The 21,479-nt window shown below is 44.5% G+C and overlaps 1 protein-coding gene across 1 annotated transcript in view; it reads right to left on the reverse strand.

Moving 5' to 3' along the window:
* Positions 1-15,561: 15,561 nt before the first annotated feature.
* The window catches only part of dmac2 (distal membrane arm assembly component 2), a 22,922-nt gene continuing 17,004 nt past the window's right edge, over positions 15,562-21,479 (reverse strand). The window contains exons 5-6 of the mRNA XM_043680942.1: positions 18,586-18,748; positions 15,562-16,146 (exon numbers count right to left, since the gene is read on the reverse strand). Coding sequence (XP_043536877.1) covers positions 15,957-16,146; positions 18,586-18,748 — 353 coding nt within the window. The 3' untranslated portion in view covers positions 15,562-15,956. The remainder of the gene's footprint in view (positions 16,147-18,585; positions 18,749-21,479) is intronic.

The raw sequence follows: 21,479 nt of genomic DNA on the forward strand, positions 1-21,479 counted from the left end.
TATAAGTCCTGCTCAGATTTGCTTTCCCAAAATGCAGCACCTCACATTGATCTGAATTAAACTCCATCTGCCACTTCTCAGCCCACTGGCCCATCTGATCAACAACCTGTTATAATCTGAAGTAACCTCTTCGCTGTCCACTACACCTCCAATTTTGGTGTCATCTGCAAACTTACTAACTATACTTCTTATGCTCACATCCAAATCATTTATATAAATGACAAAAAGCAGTGGACCCAGCACCGATCATTGTGGTAGTCCACTGGTCACAGGTCTCCAGTCTGAAAAACAGCCTTCTACCACCACCCTCTGTCTTCTACCTTTGAGCCAGTTCTGTATCCAAATGCTAGTTCTCCCTGTATTCCGTGACATCTAATGTTGCTAACCAGTCTCCCGTGGGGAACCTTGTCGAACGCCTTACTGGAGTCCATATAGATCACATCTATCACCTCTGCCCTTATCAATCCTCTTTGTTACTTCTTCAAAAAACTCAATCAAGTTTGTGAGACATGATTTCCCATGCACAAAGCCATGTTGGCTATCCCTAATCAATCCTTGCCTTTCCAAATACATGTACACCCTGTCCCTCAGGATTCCCTCCAACAACTTGCCCACAACTGATGTCAGGCTCACTGGTCTATAGTTCCCTGGCTTCTTCCTACCACCTTTCTTAAACAGTGGCACCACGTTTGCCAACCTCCAGTCTTCCGGCACCTCACCTGTGACTATCAATGATACAAATATCTCAGCAAGAGGCCCAACAATCACTCCCCTAGCTTCCCACAGAGTTCCTGGTTACACATGATTAGGTCCTGGGGATTTATCCAGCACTTCCTCCTCTGTAATATGGACATTTTTCAAGATGTCTCCATCTATTTCCCTACATTCTATAGTTCAGAGATAAAAAGAGAAAATGCTGGGCAAGCTCAGCAGTTCAGGCAGCATCTGTGGAGAGATATCCTTTTCCACAGTAAATACTGATGCAAAATACTCATTTAGTATCTTCCCCATTTTCTGCGGCTCCACACAAAAGCCGCCTTGCTGATCTTTGAGGGGCCTTATTCTCTCCCTAGTTACCCTTTTGTCTTTAATGTATTTGTAAAAACCCTTTGGATTCTCCTTAATTCTATTTGCCAAAGCTATCTCATGTCCCCTTTTTCCCCTCTTCATTTCTCTCTTCAGTATACTCCTACTGCCTTTATACTCTTCTAAGGATTCACTTGATCTATCCTGTCTATACCTGACATATGCTTCCTTCTTTTTTTCACCAAATCCTCAATTTTGTTAGTCATCCAGCATTCCCTATACCTATCAGCCTTTCCTTTCAGCCTGACAGGAATATACTTTCTTTGTACTCTCGTTATCTCATTTCTGAAGGCTTCCCATTTTCCAGCCGTCCCTTTACCTGCGAACATCTGCCCCAATCAGCTTTTGAAAGTTCTCGCCTAATATCGTCAAAATTGGTATTTCTTCAATTTAGAACTTCAACTTTTAGATCTGGTCTATCCTTTTCCATCACTATTTTAAATCTAATAGAATTATGGTCGCTGGCTCCAAAGTGCTCCCTCAGTGACACCTCAGTCATCTGCCCTGCCTTATTTCCCAACAGTAAGTCAGGTTTTGCACCTTCTCTAGTAGGTACATCCACATACTGAATCAGAAATTTTTTTTGTACACACCTAACAAATTCCTCTCCATCTAAACCCTTAACACTATGGCAGTCCCAGTCTATGTTTGGAAAGTTAAAATCCCCTACCATAATCACCCTATTATTCTTACAGATAGCTGAGATCTCCCTACAAATTTGTTTCTCAATTTCCCTCTGATGCTGGCTTCTGCTAATCTAACTGTCAATCTGAGTAAGTCACCACTCTGAGGCATTTAGCCTGCAAGAGTAAACCAACGGCTTCATGACTCCATGAACATAACAACCTTACAACCTGATTCAGGCAGGTAATGCAGGATATGCTAAGAGACACAGCGGCACAGTGGTTAGCACTGCTGCCTCATAGCGCTTGAGACCCGGGTTCAATTCCCACCTCAGGCGACTGACTGTGTGGAGTTTGCTCATTCTCCCCGTGTCTGCGTGGGTTTCCTCCGGGTGCTCTGGTTTTCTCCCACCGTCCAAAGATGTGCAGGTCAGGTGAATTGGCCATGCTAAATTGCCCATAGTGTTAGGTAAGGGGCAAATGTAGGGGTATGGGTGGGTTGCGCTTTGGCGGGTAAGTGTGGACTTGTTGGGCCGAAGGGCCTGTTTACTGTCTGCGTGGGTTTCCTCCGGGTGCTCTGGTTTTCTCCCACCGTCCAAAGATGTGCAGGTCAGGTGAATTGGCCATGCTAAATTGCCCATAGTGTTAGGTAAGGGCCAAATGTAGGGGTATGGGTGGGTTGCGCTTTGGCGGGTCAGTGTGGACTTATTGGGCCGAAGGGCCTGTTTACACACTGTAATGTAATCTAATCTAAAACACAGTGTAGGGGGAGCTTTATTCTGTATTTAACCCTGACCTGTACCTATTCTGGTAATGTTTGATGGGGAACAATATGGAGGGAATTTTACTCTGTACCTAACCCCATGCTGTCCCTGTCCTGGGAGTGTTTGATGGAGACAGTGTAGAGGAAGCTTTACTCTCTATCTAACCCCGTGCTATCCCTGTCCTGGGAGTGTTTGACAGGGATAATGTCGAGGAATTTTTACTCTGTGTGGGAAAAAGATCTGCCACCCTGCTCACCCACAGCATGGCCACATAAAAAACACAGAAGCTGGCCTGCAAAACACAGAAATCAACCCTGCCAGCATATACAGAAACTACCCATAGTGCCCCAGTCTTGGCCAAACAGGCTAACATAGAAACCAGACATGGCCAATCTACCCCCAGACCAGAGAATACACTTCCTAAAACAGTTTTCACAATCAGCTCCCAGCCCAGGTTAGTACTGCAGTTCCAACACCCTAATAGCAGGCTCCTTTCCCACTGAAACTGATATCTCATAAACAAAGTGGCAGACTGAGAGACCCCGCAGGAGGAACACAATGGACACACATGAATGCCAGGAGAAGGGACGTTTGCACATATTCGCGCAGATGGGAAATACAATGAAGACATTCTCACCCCCTCACGGAGATGGCTAGAATCTCCTGGGTCAATTACAAATAAATTGCTGCTGCCGGACACTTGGTTATCGTCCATTCAGTTTATTCTTGTTTTAATCTCTACTATTTTTGCCATTTTACTGTAACTACTTTACAATTATTACCTTTATGCTGTACCCCTATAAAGCATGCCTGCAACCTTCAGTTCTGAAAGAGCATTCTGGCTAGCTGTGCAGAGAATCAGTTCTGTGTCAACCTGGTCAATTTGTTTTCTGCAATATCGCTTTGTTTAATTAGACTGCTTGTCAATTTCACCGCGATCCTCGTCATGATTTGGAGATGCCGGTGTTGGACTGGGGTGTACAAAGTTAAAACTCACACGACACCAGGTTATAGTCCAACAGGTTTATTTGGAAGCACTAGCTTTCGGAGTGCCGCTCCTTCATCAGGTGGTTGTGGAGGACACAATTGTAAGATACAGAATTTATAGCAATTGCGTCTTACAACTGTGTACTCCACAACCACCTGATGAAGGAGCAGCGCTCCGAAAGGTAGTGCTTCTATTTAAACCTGTTGGACTATAACCTGGTGTTGTGTGAGTTTTAACTGTGATCCTCATTTGTGACCTCTGCTCAATTTCTCTGACACTCTGTATCTAACTCGTCTTGGGAGTGTTTGATGGGGACAGAAGTTTACTCTGTATCTAACCCCATGATTGTTCCTGTGCTGAGAGTGTTTGGTGGGGACAGTGTAGAGGAATCTTTACTCTGTATCTAACCCTGTATTGTCCCTATCCTGGCTGTGTTTGATGGGGTCATTAGAAGGAAGTTCTCCTTCCCTGCTCCAGTTTAAGAAGCGTTGTAGAGGATGTTCCACATTGGACTTGTCCAGTGTCTCACAAAATAAAAGCTCACAGTGTAGGGGTGTGGTATTAGCATGGGTCTAAGAATTGGTTAGCTAACAGGGAACAGACAGTAGGTACAAATGGGTCATTTTCTGATTGGTAAGATTAACTAGTGGAGTGCCAGAGGGATCAGAACTGGGGCTTCAACTATTTACAATCAATATCAGTCACTTAGATGAAGGGACCAAAAAGCATAGATTAGATTAGATTCCCTACAGTGTGGAAACAGGCCCTTTGGCCCAACAAGTCCACACTGACCCTCTGAAGAGCAACCCGCCCAGACCCCTACACCTAACGCTACCGACAATTTAGCATGGCCAATTCACCCTAACCTGCACATTTTTGGACTGTGGGAGGAAACCAGAGCACCCAGAGGAAACCCACACAGACACGGGGAGAACGTGCAAACTCCACACAGACAGTCGCCTGAGTCGGGAATTGAACCCGGGTCTCTGGCGCTGTGAGGCAGCAGTGCTAACCCGTAGTTGCTTAATATACTGATGACACAAAGGTAGGTGGGAAACTGAGAATTGAAGAGGACAAAGGGAGCCTGCAAACCGATACAGATGGATTAAATGAGAGGATAAGTGTTGATTAATGGAGTACACTTTAAGATGTGTGAAACTGTCCCATTTGGCAGGGAGACAATGGCCTAATGTGATTACTACTGGATTATTAATCCAGAGACCCAGGTAATGTTCTGGAACGCAACTTCAAATCCCGCCATGGAATCCAATAAAAATCTTGAATTAAGAGTCTGCTGGTGACCATGAAACAGTTGCTGATGATCAGGAAACCCTGCTTGGTTCACTAATGTCCCATCGGAAAGAAAACTCCCGTCGTCATCTGGTCTGGAACTCCAGACCCACAGCCAATGTGATTGCCTTCTGGGTAATAAATGCTGGCCTAGCTAGTGATGTCTACATCTTGTGAACGAAAACGAAAAATAGAAAAGAACTGAATCATAGAACTCTAAGAGGAACCATGGAATAGGATTTGGTTAGTGTACAGGTCCAACAAGAGATCAGTCAAATATTATGTTATCATGAGGAATGGGTATCGATGAGACCACATTTAGAGAGTATTAGTCTCCTTACTGAGATTAAAATCACATTAGCAGTTGTGCAGAAAAAATTCACACAACTGATTCTTTCATTGATGTAATTTCCTTAAGAGAAAATGTTGGACAGTATGGGTCTGTATCTATTGGGGTTTAGTAGAATGACAGGTTTTCCAATGAAATGTAAGATCTTGAGGGGACCTGACACGGTGTTGCCCTGGGTGGGGGCAGAAAACTGACCATACAAGTGCACGGACATCAGCTCACCACTGCCAGATAAGACCAGTACTCTCTCAATTCCAACCACACAGACAACGAAGGACACAAAGTCAACTGGGACAATGTAACCATCCAAGCACAGGCTAAACAGAGACACGCCAAAGAATTCCTTGAAGCCTGAACTCAATCAATAAACACATTGAACTGGACCACGTATACAAACTACTCAGATACAGAACCGGAAGTACCAAACAACAGAGACACTTAAATACCAGGTGGGACAGACCACCAATATTGTATCGACAACGCACGGACAATGTCACCTAGTGAGGCGTTGCAATGTCTGCAGAAATCCACACTAGCTCGGTGGACTACAATGATTTAGAATATCAGGTTGGCATGGGCAAGTCAGATCGAAGGGTCTGCCTCCGTGCTGTGCAACTCTATGACTAAGAGGCTGATAATTTTTTTAGAATTAAAGGCATCAAGGGGTATGGGGAGAAAGTGGGAACATGGCATTGAGACAGAAGATCAGCTACGAAGAGCTGAATGTCCGATTCCTAACTTCTATGAAAAGGAAATCTTTTTTTTGTCACACGCCTGCGTGTGGTACAGGTGATGCTCATCCTCTCTGGTCAAAACCTGATTCCGTCAAATTGCAACTTTAAATGCAACTGCTTTCACAGCCACTGCCATCAGGATTAATCACCCCACTCAGTTATTCCTTCTGCTTGTGACTTTAAAATTAAAATTCAGCCTGACGGAACACAACATTGTTTCTTGCTGACGATGTAAAGGTTTGTTCACACACTTTTCCTCAAGGTGTGGTACAAGAGACCTGCTTTTCTGATCTCACTATCATGTCTTAATGAAGCTGATTTTATCTCTGAATCAGTGTTATGCAATTCAAGACTGTCCGTCATGGAGATGCTGTCTTTTCAGACTTTATCTCAAATGTTCCTGCTGCTCACCACATTCATTAATGCCTTGGAGTTTGAAATGCAAGTTTGTAGTAAACACAAAGTTAGGAGAGATGGGAAACTGCAAATGGAGACTCATATAGATGCTCCAATCACCAAGGGAATGAAAAATGATCAGGAATGTAGAGTTGAGGTTAAAATGAGATTAGCCATGATCTTATTGAAGGATAGTAGCAGACTCAAACGACTGAGTGGGCATTCTCTTCTTCCTTTATGGTATGTACAAATAGATACCATCTGTACTTTAGTCATGGTAAGGGATAAATAATCACAGGAACTCTGGGCAAAATATCTCTGCCCTTCTTCCAAGTAGTCCTAGATACAGCTGAAAGGACAGACAAGGTCCCCTTCCATGTAACATCTCATCCTGCCTTGATCTAAACATGAACTAAAGAGCTGAATTCCAGATGGAAGGTGTAAGTTATTGCCCTTGACATCAAGGTCGCATTGACATAGAGTGCAGCATCAAGGAATACTCGAAAAACTGAAATCAATGGGAAATTGGTTGGAGTCATACTGAGCGAAAAGTAAGATGACATGTAGTTAGAACCCCTACAGTGTGGAAGCAGGCCATTTGGCTCATCAAGTCCACACTGACCCTCCAAAGAGCATCCCACCCAGAGCCAACCTCCAACCTATACCCGTAACCCTGCATTTCCTATGGCTAATTCACCTATCCCTGGCCACTATGGGCAATTTAGCATGTCCAACCCACCTAACCTGCACATCTTTGGACTGCGGTAGGAAACCGGAGCACCCGGAAGGAACCCACATACACACAGGGAGAATGTGCAAACTCCACACAGACAGTTGCCCGAAGGTGGTTATTGAACCCCAGGTCCCTGGTGCTGTGGGGCAGCAGTGCTAAACAATGAGTCACCGTGCTGTTAAGGTGAATCATTATTGAAGCAATACATCACTTTCTCAGGGTCATGTCGTAGGTCTAATCATTTTCAGTTGCTTCATTAGTGACCTTACACCTAGTATTAGGGTAGAAGTGGGATGTTTGCTGATGCTTGCATGATGCTCAACACCATTCATGATTCCTCAGCTACTGAAGCAGCCTCTGCCATAGACTGACAAGACCTAGCCAAGACTCAGGCTTGTCCTGATGAGTGGTAAGTGACAGAGGGACCACGCAAGTGCCAGGCAATAGCCATCTCCTACAAGAGAGATTGTAACCACTTTGACGTTTAAGTGGCGTTCCAACCTCACCATCAAAATCCTGTGGTTTACTATTAACCAAATATTGAAGAGGACTAGCCATATAATTATACAAGAGCAAGCAGGAAGCTGGGAATCCTGCGGTGAGCAACACATCTTCTGACTGCCCAAAACCCATTCAACGTCTACAAGGCACAGGAAGGCAATAGAATACTCTCCACTTGCCTGGATGAGTACAGCCCTAACAACACTTAATAAACTCAACATGAACCAGACCAAAGCAGCCTAACTGACTGGCACCCTATTAGCACCTAAAACATTTACCCTCTCCACCAGCATCACAATGGCAGCGATGTGTACTATCTACAAGATGTGCTGAAAAATAACGTACCAAGATTCCTTTGATAGCAACTTCCAAACCCATGACCCCTACCATCGAAAAGGACAAAGGCAGACGCCTGGGAACACCACCATCTGCAATTTGCTTCAAAGTCACTCGCCATTCTGACTTGGAAATATATTGCCATTCCTTTCAATATAACTGGGTTAAAGTCCTCCCTAACCACACCATTTGGACTACAGTGGTTCCACAAGACAGCTCACCACTCTTTTCTCAAGAGTAATTAGTGATGGGTAATAATTGCTGGTCTTCTTGATCAAATAAAAATAAAGCCGTTAAGCCACAGCTGAATCAGATCTGATGAGGAAATAATCACATGTAGTTCTGGCAGCCCAATGCTGCTCTGATCTGCCTACCCACATAAATTATTGCTATGTGTAGTAACCTAATAAAAACTATGATCTTTGCTGAATATGCAGTCAGGATACGTACCCCACTCCTTTACTGGAACTATGTACATCATCACAGTAACTGTCAAAGTCCATAGGGAAGTTAGAGATCCTAACAGTAACAGTTTTGATGGGTCAGACCCATGTGGACTTTGTTGCCTCAACTGAGGTGATTATTTTAATGTCACAGAGCAGTGCTAACTCACGGAGTTTGCACATCAGGAAATCTGCAGGAGAAAGTCTTGTGACTCTTATTTTCCCCCACCTTTGACACTCATAAATTACTGGCAACCACAGATCACAGAGAAATCCCTGCTGATGATTCTGATGTTCACAACACAGGAAATGGTTAAAATTTAACAAAGAACATGTGATGATACTAAAGGGTGGACTATGTAGAAGGTATGAGAAAGCATCAGTCAAGAATTCCAGTTTCTGTAGATCAGGGCAGCAGGATTGGTTTGGATTTATTACAAGGCAATGGGGAGAGAATTGGGCAGTGGGATTGGTATCGATTTATTACAGGGCTATGGGGAGAGAGCAGGATGGGGATTGGCTTGGATTTAAAACAGGGTTTTGGAAAAGAGAGAAAGGCAGTGGGATTAGTTTGGATTTAATTCAGGGCTATGGGGATTGGTTTGGGATTAATAGAGGTATCTGGCAAGGGAATGGGCAATGAAATTAGTTTGCGATTGCAAAGCAGGGCCAAGGGGTTCTTCCAATAAATCTGAATTAATTACTTTCACATAGAATTTGTAATTTACATTCTTGTGTCTGTCCTGTGAGTGTGAGATGAAAAGCTTTGAGAGCCTGTCTCTTTTTGTAGCAATACTCAAGTTTCACACATCCAAGGTAAGAATAGTTATCCTTCAACCAACATGTAAAAGCAGATTATCCGGTCATTATTCAATTGCTGTTTGAAGGGGTTTGCTGTGTGCAAATGGTTGTTATGTTTCATATATTATAACAGGGACTTCACAGAAAGCACACAGTTACCTATCCAACACTATGGGATATCCTGAGACCATGCTTACTACAGAAATGCTGAAATCTTCACACGTAACAGTGAAACCATCAGACAGAAGACCTGAGGGTTATTAATCTGAAACATCTACCACCTGAAACGTGTTCCCTCATTGACATTTTGTAGAAACATCGAGAATTTACAGCGCAGAAGATGGGTATTTGGCCCATTTGGTCCGGGCGAGCTGAAAAAGAGCAATTCAGCCTAATCCCACTTTTCAGATTTTATCTATAAGTTAGAGCACCTCAAATGTATTTTCAAAGTATTTGAAAATATCATGAAGGCTTTTGCCTCTACTGGTCTTTCGAGCAAAGAATTCCAAATACCATCACCTTGTGCAAGAAAATGTCTCCTACCATTCTACCATATTACACTTAAAGCTATGTCCCCAGTTATTGATCTCTATGCGAATGGAACTAGGTCTATATCCATTCTATTGCAGCTCCTGCAATATTACATACCCAAATTCATGCTCTCCAGTTCAATTCAGCTCACCACCACCTTCCAAGGGCAATTAGTGATGCACAATAAGTACCAAAGCTCACACCCCTTAATTAATTTTTAAAAAGTATCTCTAGTTACAAAGAAAACTTTCCTCCGTGCAAAAACTGGCCATTGCTGACAACATTCTTGTAAGTCTCCTCTGTCTCCACTCTGGTGCAGTCCCATTATCCTGTAATAGAACAAAGAATAAATAATAATACAGCACAGGTATAGGCCCTTCGGCCCTCCAAGCCTGTGCTGACACATTTTACCCTTCCATACTAAAACTGTCTTCACTTACAGGATCCATATCCCTCTATTCTCTTCCTATTCATGTAGTCATCCAGGTGCTTCTTGAATGCTTTTAGTGTGTCTGCTTCCACCATCTCCTCTGGCAGCACGTTCCAGGCACTCACCATCCTTTGTGTGAAAAATGTGCCTCACACCATCTCTTTTAAGCTCTCCCCCTTGCAGGTTGAACCTGTGCCCCCTAGTAATTGACCCCTCCACCCTGGGAAAAAGCCTCACACTTTCCACTCTATCCATGCTATTCACAATCTTATTAACTTCTGTCAGGTCTCCCCTCAACTTCCTGCGTTCCAGTGAAAACAAACCCAGTCTATCCAACCTTTCTTCATATCAAACCCGACCCCTCATGCCAGACAACATCCTGGTAAACCTTTTCTGTACTATCTCCAAAGTATCCATATCCTTCTGGTAGTGTGGGGTCCAGAACAATATGCTGTCTAACTTGTATTTTATACAGTTCCAGTACAATCCGCCAGCTCTTATACTCTGGGCCTTGGCCTGACGAGTGGAGCACTTCCAACATTCTCTTGTTGTTTTTCTCTCGATTTTCCAGTTGTTATGATTTAAACCAGCATCTGCTTCTCTCCTTGGCTGGAGAGCTCATTTCTATTCTTGGATATTGGATCATTCACTCGATGTAAATGGCAGGACTCCCACTGAGCATGTGTTGGCAGCGATACTGATCTGTGGACAATGCTCTGGCCTTCAAGCTGAGTCATGCATTATTTAGCTGAGAATTTTAGTCATACCATCCTGTCACTTAAAGCTGGTGGGAAATCTGATGTTCCAAAGAATTGTGGATTTTGATAACAAATGCTTAAACATTCTTGTTCCGAATTCCTCTCTGCGATGAGGTAATCAAAAGACTATTGGATAATTATTCAAGTAGAAACAATATGCAAGGCCATGGGGAAAGAGCTGGAGAATGGTACTCAATCATTTAGAGAGCCAGTGCGTACATATAAGGACAAATGACTGCTTACTGCACTATAACACTGCTGTGATCTCCTGCTTAGGTATTCGGGACTGCTTAAATTAGTGTTTGGTGAAGGGATTTCCTTGTCTGTTCTCCTCCCTCCCATTACAGACGCTCTAGCTGTTATTAATGCCTTCAGCCAGTCTCCTAACTTCACCAAGCCAGGGTGAAGTTGCACAGACTGATCAGGCTCAGTAACAAGCCCCATCCTAGTAGATCAACCCACAAAAGAGACCAATCAATAACCAGTGGAACAGTGGCTCCAGTGGGCACTACTGACAGGAGGGAGAGGGCTGGTGGTGGTCATGGAAGGAAAGAAAGCAGCTAAGATCCAATACTGGCACTTTCCCTGGTATCCTGTGTGGTGCAAATTCCTGGAGCTGCTGCATGCTCAGACATTGGCAACACACAGCATTGCACAGATATCAGATTGCAAAGTCATCAAAGGGTGGCTGCAGACTCAAAATGGGATATGAAAACAGCTGGGCAATCGGAGCTGTGTTAAAACCAGCCTAAAATATGCCACAAACAGCCCAGTAATTGGAACATGTCGCGAAAAAGGGCAAATCTGTGATTACACTGCAAACTCTGAGCCAATATTTACACAACAGGAGAGGATTCATCATCCAATTCATGCAATTAAGGATATGTTCTTCACTCTTACTGAGCAGGCACAAACTGGTTTTTAATTATCATAAAACTTGCCTCAAGGTAATTACCTCTTGATTGTGTATGCGGAAAACTGCTCCTGCTAATTCCCCGTGCTTATTTAAAAGAAATATTGCAAAAGAATTCATTTCCATCCACCCTTCCTGTTCCCACGGCTCTCTGAACAGCTTCCTATTTCCATTCATTGAGTCATAGAGATGTACAGCACGGAAACAGAAGCTTCGGTACAACCTGTCCATGCCGACCAGATATCCCAACCCAATCTAGTCCCACCTGCCAGCACCTGGCCCATATCCCTCCAAACCCTTCCTATTCATATATCCATCCAAATGCCTCTTAAATGTGCAATTGTACCAGCCTCCACCACATCCTCTGGCAGCTCATTCCATACCCTTACCACTTCTGTGTGAAAACATTGTCCCTTAGGTCTCTTTTATATCTTTCTCCTCTCACCCTAAACCGATGCTCTCTAGATCTGGACTCCCCGACCCCAGGGAAAAGCCTTTGCCTATTTACCCTATCCATGCCCCTCGTAATTTTGTAAACCTCTATAAGGTCATCCCTCAGCCTAAGACTCAGAACTTCTTTGGAGGTTGCACTTTTTATTCTTTCACAGGCTAGGCCAACATTTACCCTGCGTTCCTAGTTACCCTTGAGAAGGTGGTGGTGAGCTAAGCTGTTTTCTTGAATTAAGACAGTTTATTACGGACACCCACAGTGCTGTTAGTAAGGGATTCCAGGGTTTTGACCTACTGACAGTGAAGGAACTGTGATTTACTTCAATGTCAGGGTGGTAGGTATGAGGCTTGGAGGGAAACTTGCAGGTGTTCCCATGTATCTGCTGCCCTTATCCCTGTGTTAGAGGTCATGGGTTTGCAAGGTGCTATCTAAGGTTCTGGCCTGTATGTTTTCTGGCTCAGTCCACGAGAACATGGGACATTTTTCACGTATCGGCCTTTTGAGGAACATAGTCAGGATTCACTATCGCAGTGTCAAAAACATCAACTTCCTGGGAAGTTACCATTGACCAGACACTGAACTAGTGCAGTCATATAAATACTGTGGATACTAAAACAGGTCAGAAACTGAGAGCCTTGCAATGAATAACTCTTCTTGCTACACAAAACCTGCCCACTGTCTACAAGGCACAAGTTAAAATGCTCTCCACATGCTCGATGAGAGCAGCTCCAATAGCACTCAAAAGGCTTAACACCTTTCAGGATAAACTAGCCCACCTGATTGGCACCCACCTACCACCTTCACTCCCTCCACCATTGAGGTACAGTGGCAGCTCACCACCACTTTCTCAAGGGCAACTAGAGACAGGCTAAAAATGCTGCCCAGCCAGAAACATGCACATCCTGTGAATGAATAGGAAAAATATGTACCTTAGAGCCATTTAAATATTTATGGTATGTAACTCCTCTTGTAACACAGAAACCACAGCTGCCAAATGCATCACAGCAAAATCCCACAAACAATAACGTGATATTAACAGGATAATCCATTTTAGAGCTTTGCTAACAGCAGTTAGCAGGAACTCCCTTTGCTGGTCTTTGAAGAGGCGCTGTGCGATCTTTTACATTCAGTTGAAAGGGAAGACGTTCCCCGAAAAGAAGAAATAAAAAGGGTGAGAACGGTTAGTGAATCGGGGAACCAGGTACACTGGTCTTTAAGCTGTCATTAGACAGATACAGAAAATAGTCAATAAGGCTCATGTAATTCTGACATTTATATCTGAGTCCAGAATAAAAGGCTGCGGTTTGGGAGCATTGAGGTGGAACAATTTTGTTTCAGTTATACAAAGATTTATGTCAAAGGCACTTGGTGCACTGTGTTTCTGTACAACACAGCTAAGAAAGAATATATTGCCTTTAGTCAAAAACGTGGTGCTGGAAAAGCACAGCAGGTCAGGCAGCATCCGAGAATCAACATTTCGGGCATAAGCCCTTCATCAGGAATGTGGGGGAAGGGGACTGAGAGGGGCACCTCTCGTCACCGCAAGAGGTATAAAACCTGTGCCCACACCACCCCTCATCTCCATCCAATGCCCCAAAGAATCCTAACACATCTGGTAGAGATTTTCCTGCACATGCAAACACCTCAACTACTCGATCTGTTTCTCTCAGCGTGGTCTTCTCTACATTGGGGAGACAGGACGCCAACTCGGGAACGTGTCGTAGAACATCTCTGGGACACATGCACCAAACAAGCCCATCGCCCTGTGGCTGGCCACTTCAACTCCCTCTCTCACTCCATCATGGACACACAAGTCCTGGGCCTCCCCCACTGCCAAATCCTAGCCATCTAATGTCTGGTGGAAGGACACCTCGTCTTCTGCCTTGGGACCCTCCAGCTACACAGCATCAACGTCGATTTCACAAGTTTCCTCACCATCCCCCCCAACAATGAGAGATGATGTAGGCCTTGAATGTATTCTTTGGAATTCAGGAGATTAGTGGATGACCTGATCAAATCCTCTAAGATACGAAGAAGAGCAGCTGAATAGAGAGCAACTATTGCTATTGCTTGGAGATTCTAAGACAGGGATCACAGTCTGTAGGTTACAGCTGAACCTTTCAGGAGTGAATTTAGAAAACATTTCTACACAGAGGGAGGGAGACATTTGGAATTATTTTCTGTAAATTCTGCATTGAGCACACGATTTGGGAGGTCATGTTGCGGCTATACAGGACATTGGTGAGGCCACTTTTGGAATATTGCGTGCAATTCTGGTCTCCTTCCTATCGGAAAGATGTTGTGAAATTTGAAAGGGTTTGGAAAAAGTTCATAAAGATTACAGGATTTGAGCTAGAGGGAGAGGTTGAATAGGCTGGGGCTAATTTACCTTCAGCATCAGAGGCTGAGGGGTGACATTATAGAGGTCTATAAAATCAGGAGGGGCATGGATAGAATAAATAGATAAAGTCTCTTCCCTGGGGCGGGGGGAGTCCAAAACGAGAGGGCATTGGTTTAGGGTGAGAGGAGAAAGATATAAGAGAGACATAAGGGGCAACATTTTCATGCAAGAGGGTGGTACGTGTATGGAATGAGCTGTCAGAAGTGGTGGTGACTAGTACAACACTTTAAAGGCATCTGGATGGGTATATGAATAGGAAGGGTTTGGAGGGATATGGGCCAGGTGCTGGCAGGTGGGACTAGATTGGGTAGGATATCTGGTCGCCATGGACGAGTTGGACTGAAGGGTCTGTTTCTGTGCTGTAGGACTCTATGGTGCCCGAACAATGGTTAATTTTAAATCTGAATTTGATAGATTTCTGTTAACCAAAGATATTAGAGTTGTAACTTTTGTCACTGTCCATTACGCCACCAATTTAGGTGTCATCCACAAACCTACTAACCATTCCTCCAGTGGTACAGCCTTAGAGTAAAGGGAAGACCCCATAGAACAGAGATAAGGAGAAACTTCTTCAACGCGAGGGTGGTGAATCTGTGGAATATGTTGCCACACAGAAGGCTGTGGAGGCCAGGTCATTGAGTAAACACACATTTATTATTTTTAAATGAGTCTTCCTGGAGGATTTAGCTGCACTGGGTATGAATGCTGGATCTCTCCACCAGCACCAGTTTAGATGCACTTTTGTCACACAGAATGCAGTAGTTCAAGCCAAGCATTATCTGATGCTGGGCAATAAATTGTGATCATACCAGTGATATTTTGAGATGTGCATGCAGGGCTACTGGGGAAATGACACAGGAAGGGCAATATTTGAATTGCTCCTGCAGAGAGGTAGCACTGACATGATGGGTGAATGGCCTCTTTCTCTCCTCTAACACTAACCATTCTAAGATTGGTCAAAAAAAATACTGCACTCTTCCAGATATCAACTGCAAAGATTCCAATGATAAACTGGGCGTGAACATCACACAAATAAGCAGCCCAAACTTTAATAAACCCTTTCTTCAGGTATTTGAAACACAAATTGGATTTGAATTGCAGCAGAGGTAATAATTTTGAGAGGAACGGCAAACCCTCCTTAAACTGGTACAATTCAGTAAGGGTGGCATTGCAACGAGGTCCAACACAGGCAGGAGCGGATTTTGTTGGTAATCACTGGGCTCATTCACTTAGCTAGGTCAATCAGTTATGGAGAGCCCAGAGGCAAAGTGAAGGCCGGGGTTGAACTGTCTGTCTTCTACTTGCTAATCCAAGAGAAGCACTTGACACCCGGCTCGTAGCCTGCTGCATGAGACAGGAGATCCCTCAGAGATAAAGTCCAGCTCTTTCGTACAATTGGATTGAAGCACGCAGTTACAGCTCAGCCAATCACTGGTTTGGATTTGCAGAGCAGTTTCTCAGTTCAGGGTCTGATTGCAGCAGGGGCTGCTGTAATAACCCATCCTCGTACTGAATCCCCACAATCGTGCACTGCGGCAGACTCTCCTCCAACAGGATTCTCATCATCCCTCGGTTTTTCACAGCAGGAAGGTCTGATAGATCCAACCGCTTTAAGTTCCTGTGGAGAAAAGGCAAAGGTGAAGGGCCTAATTTCTGCTCCTATGTCTTATATAAATAATTTGGATGCGAATTTACCATAAATGACAAATTAAGAGACATTGGTTAGATGGGTACATAGAGATCAATTTGGGATGGCAGAATAGGTTTGAGGGGTTAAATGGGTGAAGGGTAAAGGGAGCACAGGACATGGCAAAGATTGGTCATCAGCTGAAACAGTGGACCTCCAGGTGCCACCTTGCCATCTGCAGCCTCTGCAATTTTAGTTGTAAGCCTGGGCAGCAGCAGTCCCACCTCAGACTGAGACCTAGTGGGTTGAAGGCTCACCCCAGACTCTTGAGGTAGCACAGTGGTTAGCACTGCTGCCTCACAGCGCCAGGGACCCGGGTTTGATTCCAGCCTTAGACGACTGTCTGTGTGGAGTTGACACATTCACTCCATGTCTGCGTAGGTTTCCTCCCACACTCCAAAGTTGTGCAGCTTAGGTGAATCGGCCATACTACACTGCCCAGAGTCCAGGGACATGTTGGCTAGGTGAGTTAGCCACGGGAAATGCAGGGTTACAGGAATGGGCTGTGAGTTTGGGTGGGATACTCTTCGGAAAAGCTGTTGCGGACTCACTGGGCCAAATGATCTGCTTCCACACTGCAGGGATTCTGTGATTAACATAATCCATGCTGGCCCTCCCAGTGCAGTACAAGGGGAGAAGTGCACCAATCAAAGCTTTGTCTTCAGGTACTAAACTGCAATCCCTTTTGTCCTCTCACGTTGATCTAAAATATCCCATTGGGGGCAGGGAAGTCCTCACCGGTGCCCCGGCCAATATTCATCTCTCAACTAATCGCACTGGTGAGCAGATTAATTCATCATTTATCTCATTGCTTTTGGAGGATGAGCACATTTTTGTAGAATTGTACTCCTTCAGGAGAGAAATGGAGAAAGCTAAAAAAAATGTGACAAACAGAACGTTAGCCTTTCATGTAAGTGGGGGAATATAAGAATTAGGAAGTCTTGCTGCAAACATATCAACGTTTGGTAAAACCACACTTCAAATGCGGTTCACAATTTTGGCCTCCTACTTAAGCATGATGTAAAGACCAGTTTTTCTTTTGAATGATACGGCTTTAACCAAGGAAAGTATAAGAAGATGTGTGCGTGTGTTCTCAGGACGACCCAGCCCAGAGACAGTCTTATAATTGGCTTTTCAATTGTTGTGGACTCAGGGGAGCTCAGCATAGGAACAAACACTTGACTGTTACCTGGGCAGCTGTAGCTTTGTATATGGACAATATGGCACTTGGGACATTAACGTCATTAGGTTTTATTGCCTATGTCTAATTGCTAGGTGGCTGAGAGGTGGGTCATAGAGTCATAGAGATGTACAGCATGGAAACAGACCCTTTGATGCAAATTTGTCCATGCCGACCAGATATCACAACCTAAACTAATCCCTCCTGCCAGCACCTGGCCCATATCCCTCCAAACCCTTCCTATACATATACCCATCCAGATGCCTTTTAAATGTTGCAATTGTACCAGCCTCCACCACTTCCTCTGGCAGCTCATTCCATACATGTACCACCCTCTGTGTGAAAAAGGTGGCCCTTAGGTCCCTTTTATATTTTTCCCCACTCACCCTAAATCTATGCCCTCTCGTTCTGGACTCCCCCACCCCAGGGAAGAGACTTTGTCTATTTATCCTATCCATGATCCTCACGATTTTATAAACCTCTAAGTTGCTGATCTTTGAGGGGCCCTATTCTCTAGGAGAAAGTGAGGACTGCAGATGCTGGAGATCAGAGCTGAAAATGTGTTGCTGGAAAAGCGCAGCAGGTCAGGCAGCATCCAAGGAGCAGGAGAATCAACGTTTCGGGCATGAGCCCTTCTTCAGGGCTGAAGAAGGGCTCATGCCCGAAACGTCGATTCTCCTGCTCCTTGGATGCTGCCTGACTGGCTGCGCTTTTCCAACAAAACATTTTCAGCCCTATTCTCTCCCTAGTTACTCTTTTGCCCTAAATATATCATTTCAGAATAAACCACATTGCTGTGGGCCTGGATTCACACATAAGCGAGACTGTGTAAAGGTGATGGATTTCCTTCCCTAAAGGACATTAGTAAAACAGACTGGTTCTTCAGGACAGACAATGAATAAAACTGGAATTAAAATGCAATGAGCTGTACTTAAAATCCCCACGGCTGTGGTGGGATCTGAACTCGTAAGTCTGCATTATTAGTTTAAATCTCTGGATAATTTGTCAATGAACATAATCCTGTGCCTGATAAACACATGACCACATTTACAGCTGTGGGAACCAGAGAAGCTTAATCCATCGAAATTAACTTGGGGAAATCATGGCGGGATCAGAAGTCAGACAAGTGGAAGGTTAACTCCACATTGTTGAGTAAGAGCATTAGCAACAGAAAGGCTGACATCACTTACTTCAGATGGTGCAGAGAGGCCAGGCCTCGCTCGGTGACTCGAGGACAACCTGATAGTCCCAACTCTTCGAGCGAATCTCCAAACACGTACAGGCGGCTGAGACACCAGTCATCGATGTGAGGGCAGCTGCTCAGATTCAAATACTTCAGTTCCTTCAGACACACTGAATAAACACAAGGATATTCGAGAAAGAGAAAAAAAAACTTGCATTCACCACCTCAGAGCACTTTACAGTCAGTGAAACTCTTGTGGAAGTGAGGTCACCGTTCGAATCATAGAATGATAACAAGAGGAGATGGCAATTTGGTCTATTGTCTCTGTGCCAGAGTTTTGCTGGCATTATTCATTTCGTCCCATTCACCTGCTCTTTCCCTACAGCCCTCTAATATTCAAAGTTACACATCACGGAAACAGATCCTTTGTTCCAACTCATCCATGCTGACTGGATATCCTCAACAAATCTAGTCCCATTTGCCAGTAGTGGGTCTATTTCCCTGGAAACCCTTCCGATTTATGTACCCACCTAGATGCCTCTTAAATGTTGTAATTGTACCAGTCATCATCACTTCCATACACGCACCACCCTCTGTGTGGAAAATGTTGTTCCCCCCTCACTTTAAACCTATAGCCTCTAGTTTTGGACTCCTCCACCCTCTGAAAAAGGTGTTGGTTATAAACCCGAACCATGCATCTCACTATTTTATAAATGTCTATAAGTTCACCCCTCAGCTTATAATGTTCCAGGGAAAATAGCCCCAGCCTATTTAGCCTCTCCCTTTACCTCAAACCCTCCAGCATCTGCAGAGCTCACTTTCTCCTAGCAATTCAAAGGCCCAGGATAATGTTCTGGGGACATCAAATCCTACCATTGCAGCTGGAAAAATTTACATTCAATGAATAAGTACGGAGGGCGCGCCGCACTGCCAGAGGGCCAGCACGGAGGGCGCGCCGCACTGCCAGAGGGCCAGCACGGAGGGAGTGCATTGAGGGACTGCGGCATGGCTTTTCTTTAAAAGATGGAACATTAAACTGAGACACCTTCTGCCTTCTCAGGTGCATGTGAAAGATCTCGTGAAAACATATTAAAGTTGAGCAGGGAGGTTTCCGAACTGACTTGGTCAATATTTATCCTTGGGTCAACATCACACAAACAGACTAACTGCACATGATCACAATGCTGATTGCAGGACGTTGCTGTGTGCAAATTGGCTTCTGTATTTCCTACTTTACAACAGTGGCTACAATGACGAGCCCTTCATCAACTGCGATTTGTTTTGTGACGTCCTGGATTTGTGAAAGGCGTTACATAAACACAAGTCTTCTCTCTTATTTGGGAAAGGCAGGGAACTGTGGCTGTCAATGTGTGAGCAACAGATTTGATGGAGGCTTAAATTGTACACTGGAGTAGCAATCATATAATCAACAATGCCCTCCAACACATCTCCTCCACTTCCCACACCTCTGCCCTTGAACCCCACCCCTCCAACCACAAGAAGAATAGAACTCCCCCTGGTCCTCACCTTCCACCCCACCAATCTCCACATACAGTGCATTACCCTTTGCCATTTTCACCACCTACAAACAGACCCCACCACCAGCGGTATATGTCCCTTCCCACCCCTATCTGTGTTCCACAGAGACGATTTCCCCCCGTGACTCCTTTGTCAGCACCACGTCACTGACCCCCGCACCACCAACTCACCATCCACTCCCAGCATCTCCCCTTGCAAGAGGTGTAAAGACCTGCACACACACCTCCCCCCCAAGGCCCCAAAGGATCCTTTCACATCCAGCAGAGATTCTCATGCACAGCAAGCACCTCATCTACTGGGTCCGTTGCTCTTGATGGGGTCTCCTCTACACTGGGGAGACAGGACGCCAATTTGCAGAACACTTTAGGGACTATCTCTGGGACACAAGCACCAAACAATTCCACCGCCCTGTGGCCAACCACTTCAACTGCCCTCCCACTCTGCCAAGGACTTAAGTCCTGGGCCTCCTCCACTGCCAAATCCAAGCCACCTGACGCCTGGAGGAAGAACGCCTCATCTTCCACCTTGGGACCCTCCAGCCACATGGCATCAATGTTGATTTCACCAGTTTCCTCATCTCCCCTCCCCCCACCTTATTCCAGATCCAACCCTCCAGCTCAGCTTCAACTGTCCTACTGTAAACTTGGAAATTATTGGACCACTCGTAGGTTGCAAAAAGCACTCTCTTATTGTTATCAAGCCGGCTGAGAGATCAATAGACAATAAGACTAGGTTATCAATCAGATATGGCCCTGAATTTGCCATTGGTGACCTCTGAAACATAGTAAAAGACAGCATTGTTTTATAGTCCGAGTACGCTCTCTTATCTTATTTTTCTCTAAGTCACAGCATATAATGTTTGTTTATTAATTAGAGGCTATTAAATAATTAATAAGTTTAGTATTGTTAAACAGAACCGCTGACGTTTTCCAATATTTGCGTAAATGTATGGGAATGAGATAAAAAAACAAAGCTGTTAATTCTATTGGGGCTCTTTCGCACATGTTAAACAAACCAACTATTCAGAAGGCAAGCGTAAGTAGGCTGGGGAAAAACCCTGCACTGAGTGTTGCATCATGGTTCCATAGCAACTGCTATGGTAACTGTCTGATAAGCAGGACAGCCGTTAATCTGTGCCAGGATCCTTCTTATTCTCAGTCACCTAACAACCTTTTTCACACGTCAATTTATTATTTAAAAAGGATTCCTGTAAATATGGAGGTTTTTTTTTAAGCTATTACTATTTTCATACTTGGGGAGTCCAGAACTAGAGGGCATAGGTTAAGGGTGAGAGGGGAAAGATATAAGAGAGACCTAAGGGGTAACTTGCTCACACAGAGGGTGGTATGGGTATGGAATGAG

This window comes from Chiloscyllium plagiosum, chromosome 41 (genome assembly GCF_004010195.1).
Source record: "Chiloscyllium plagiosum isolate BGI_BamShark_2017 chromosome 41, ASM401019v2, whole genome shotgun sequence".
Taxonomy (NCBI): domain Eukaryota; kingdom Metazoa; phylum Chordata; class Chondrichthyes; order Orectolobiformes; family Hemiscylliidae; genus Chiloscyllium; species Chiloscyllium plagiosum.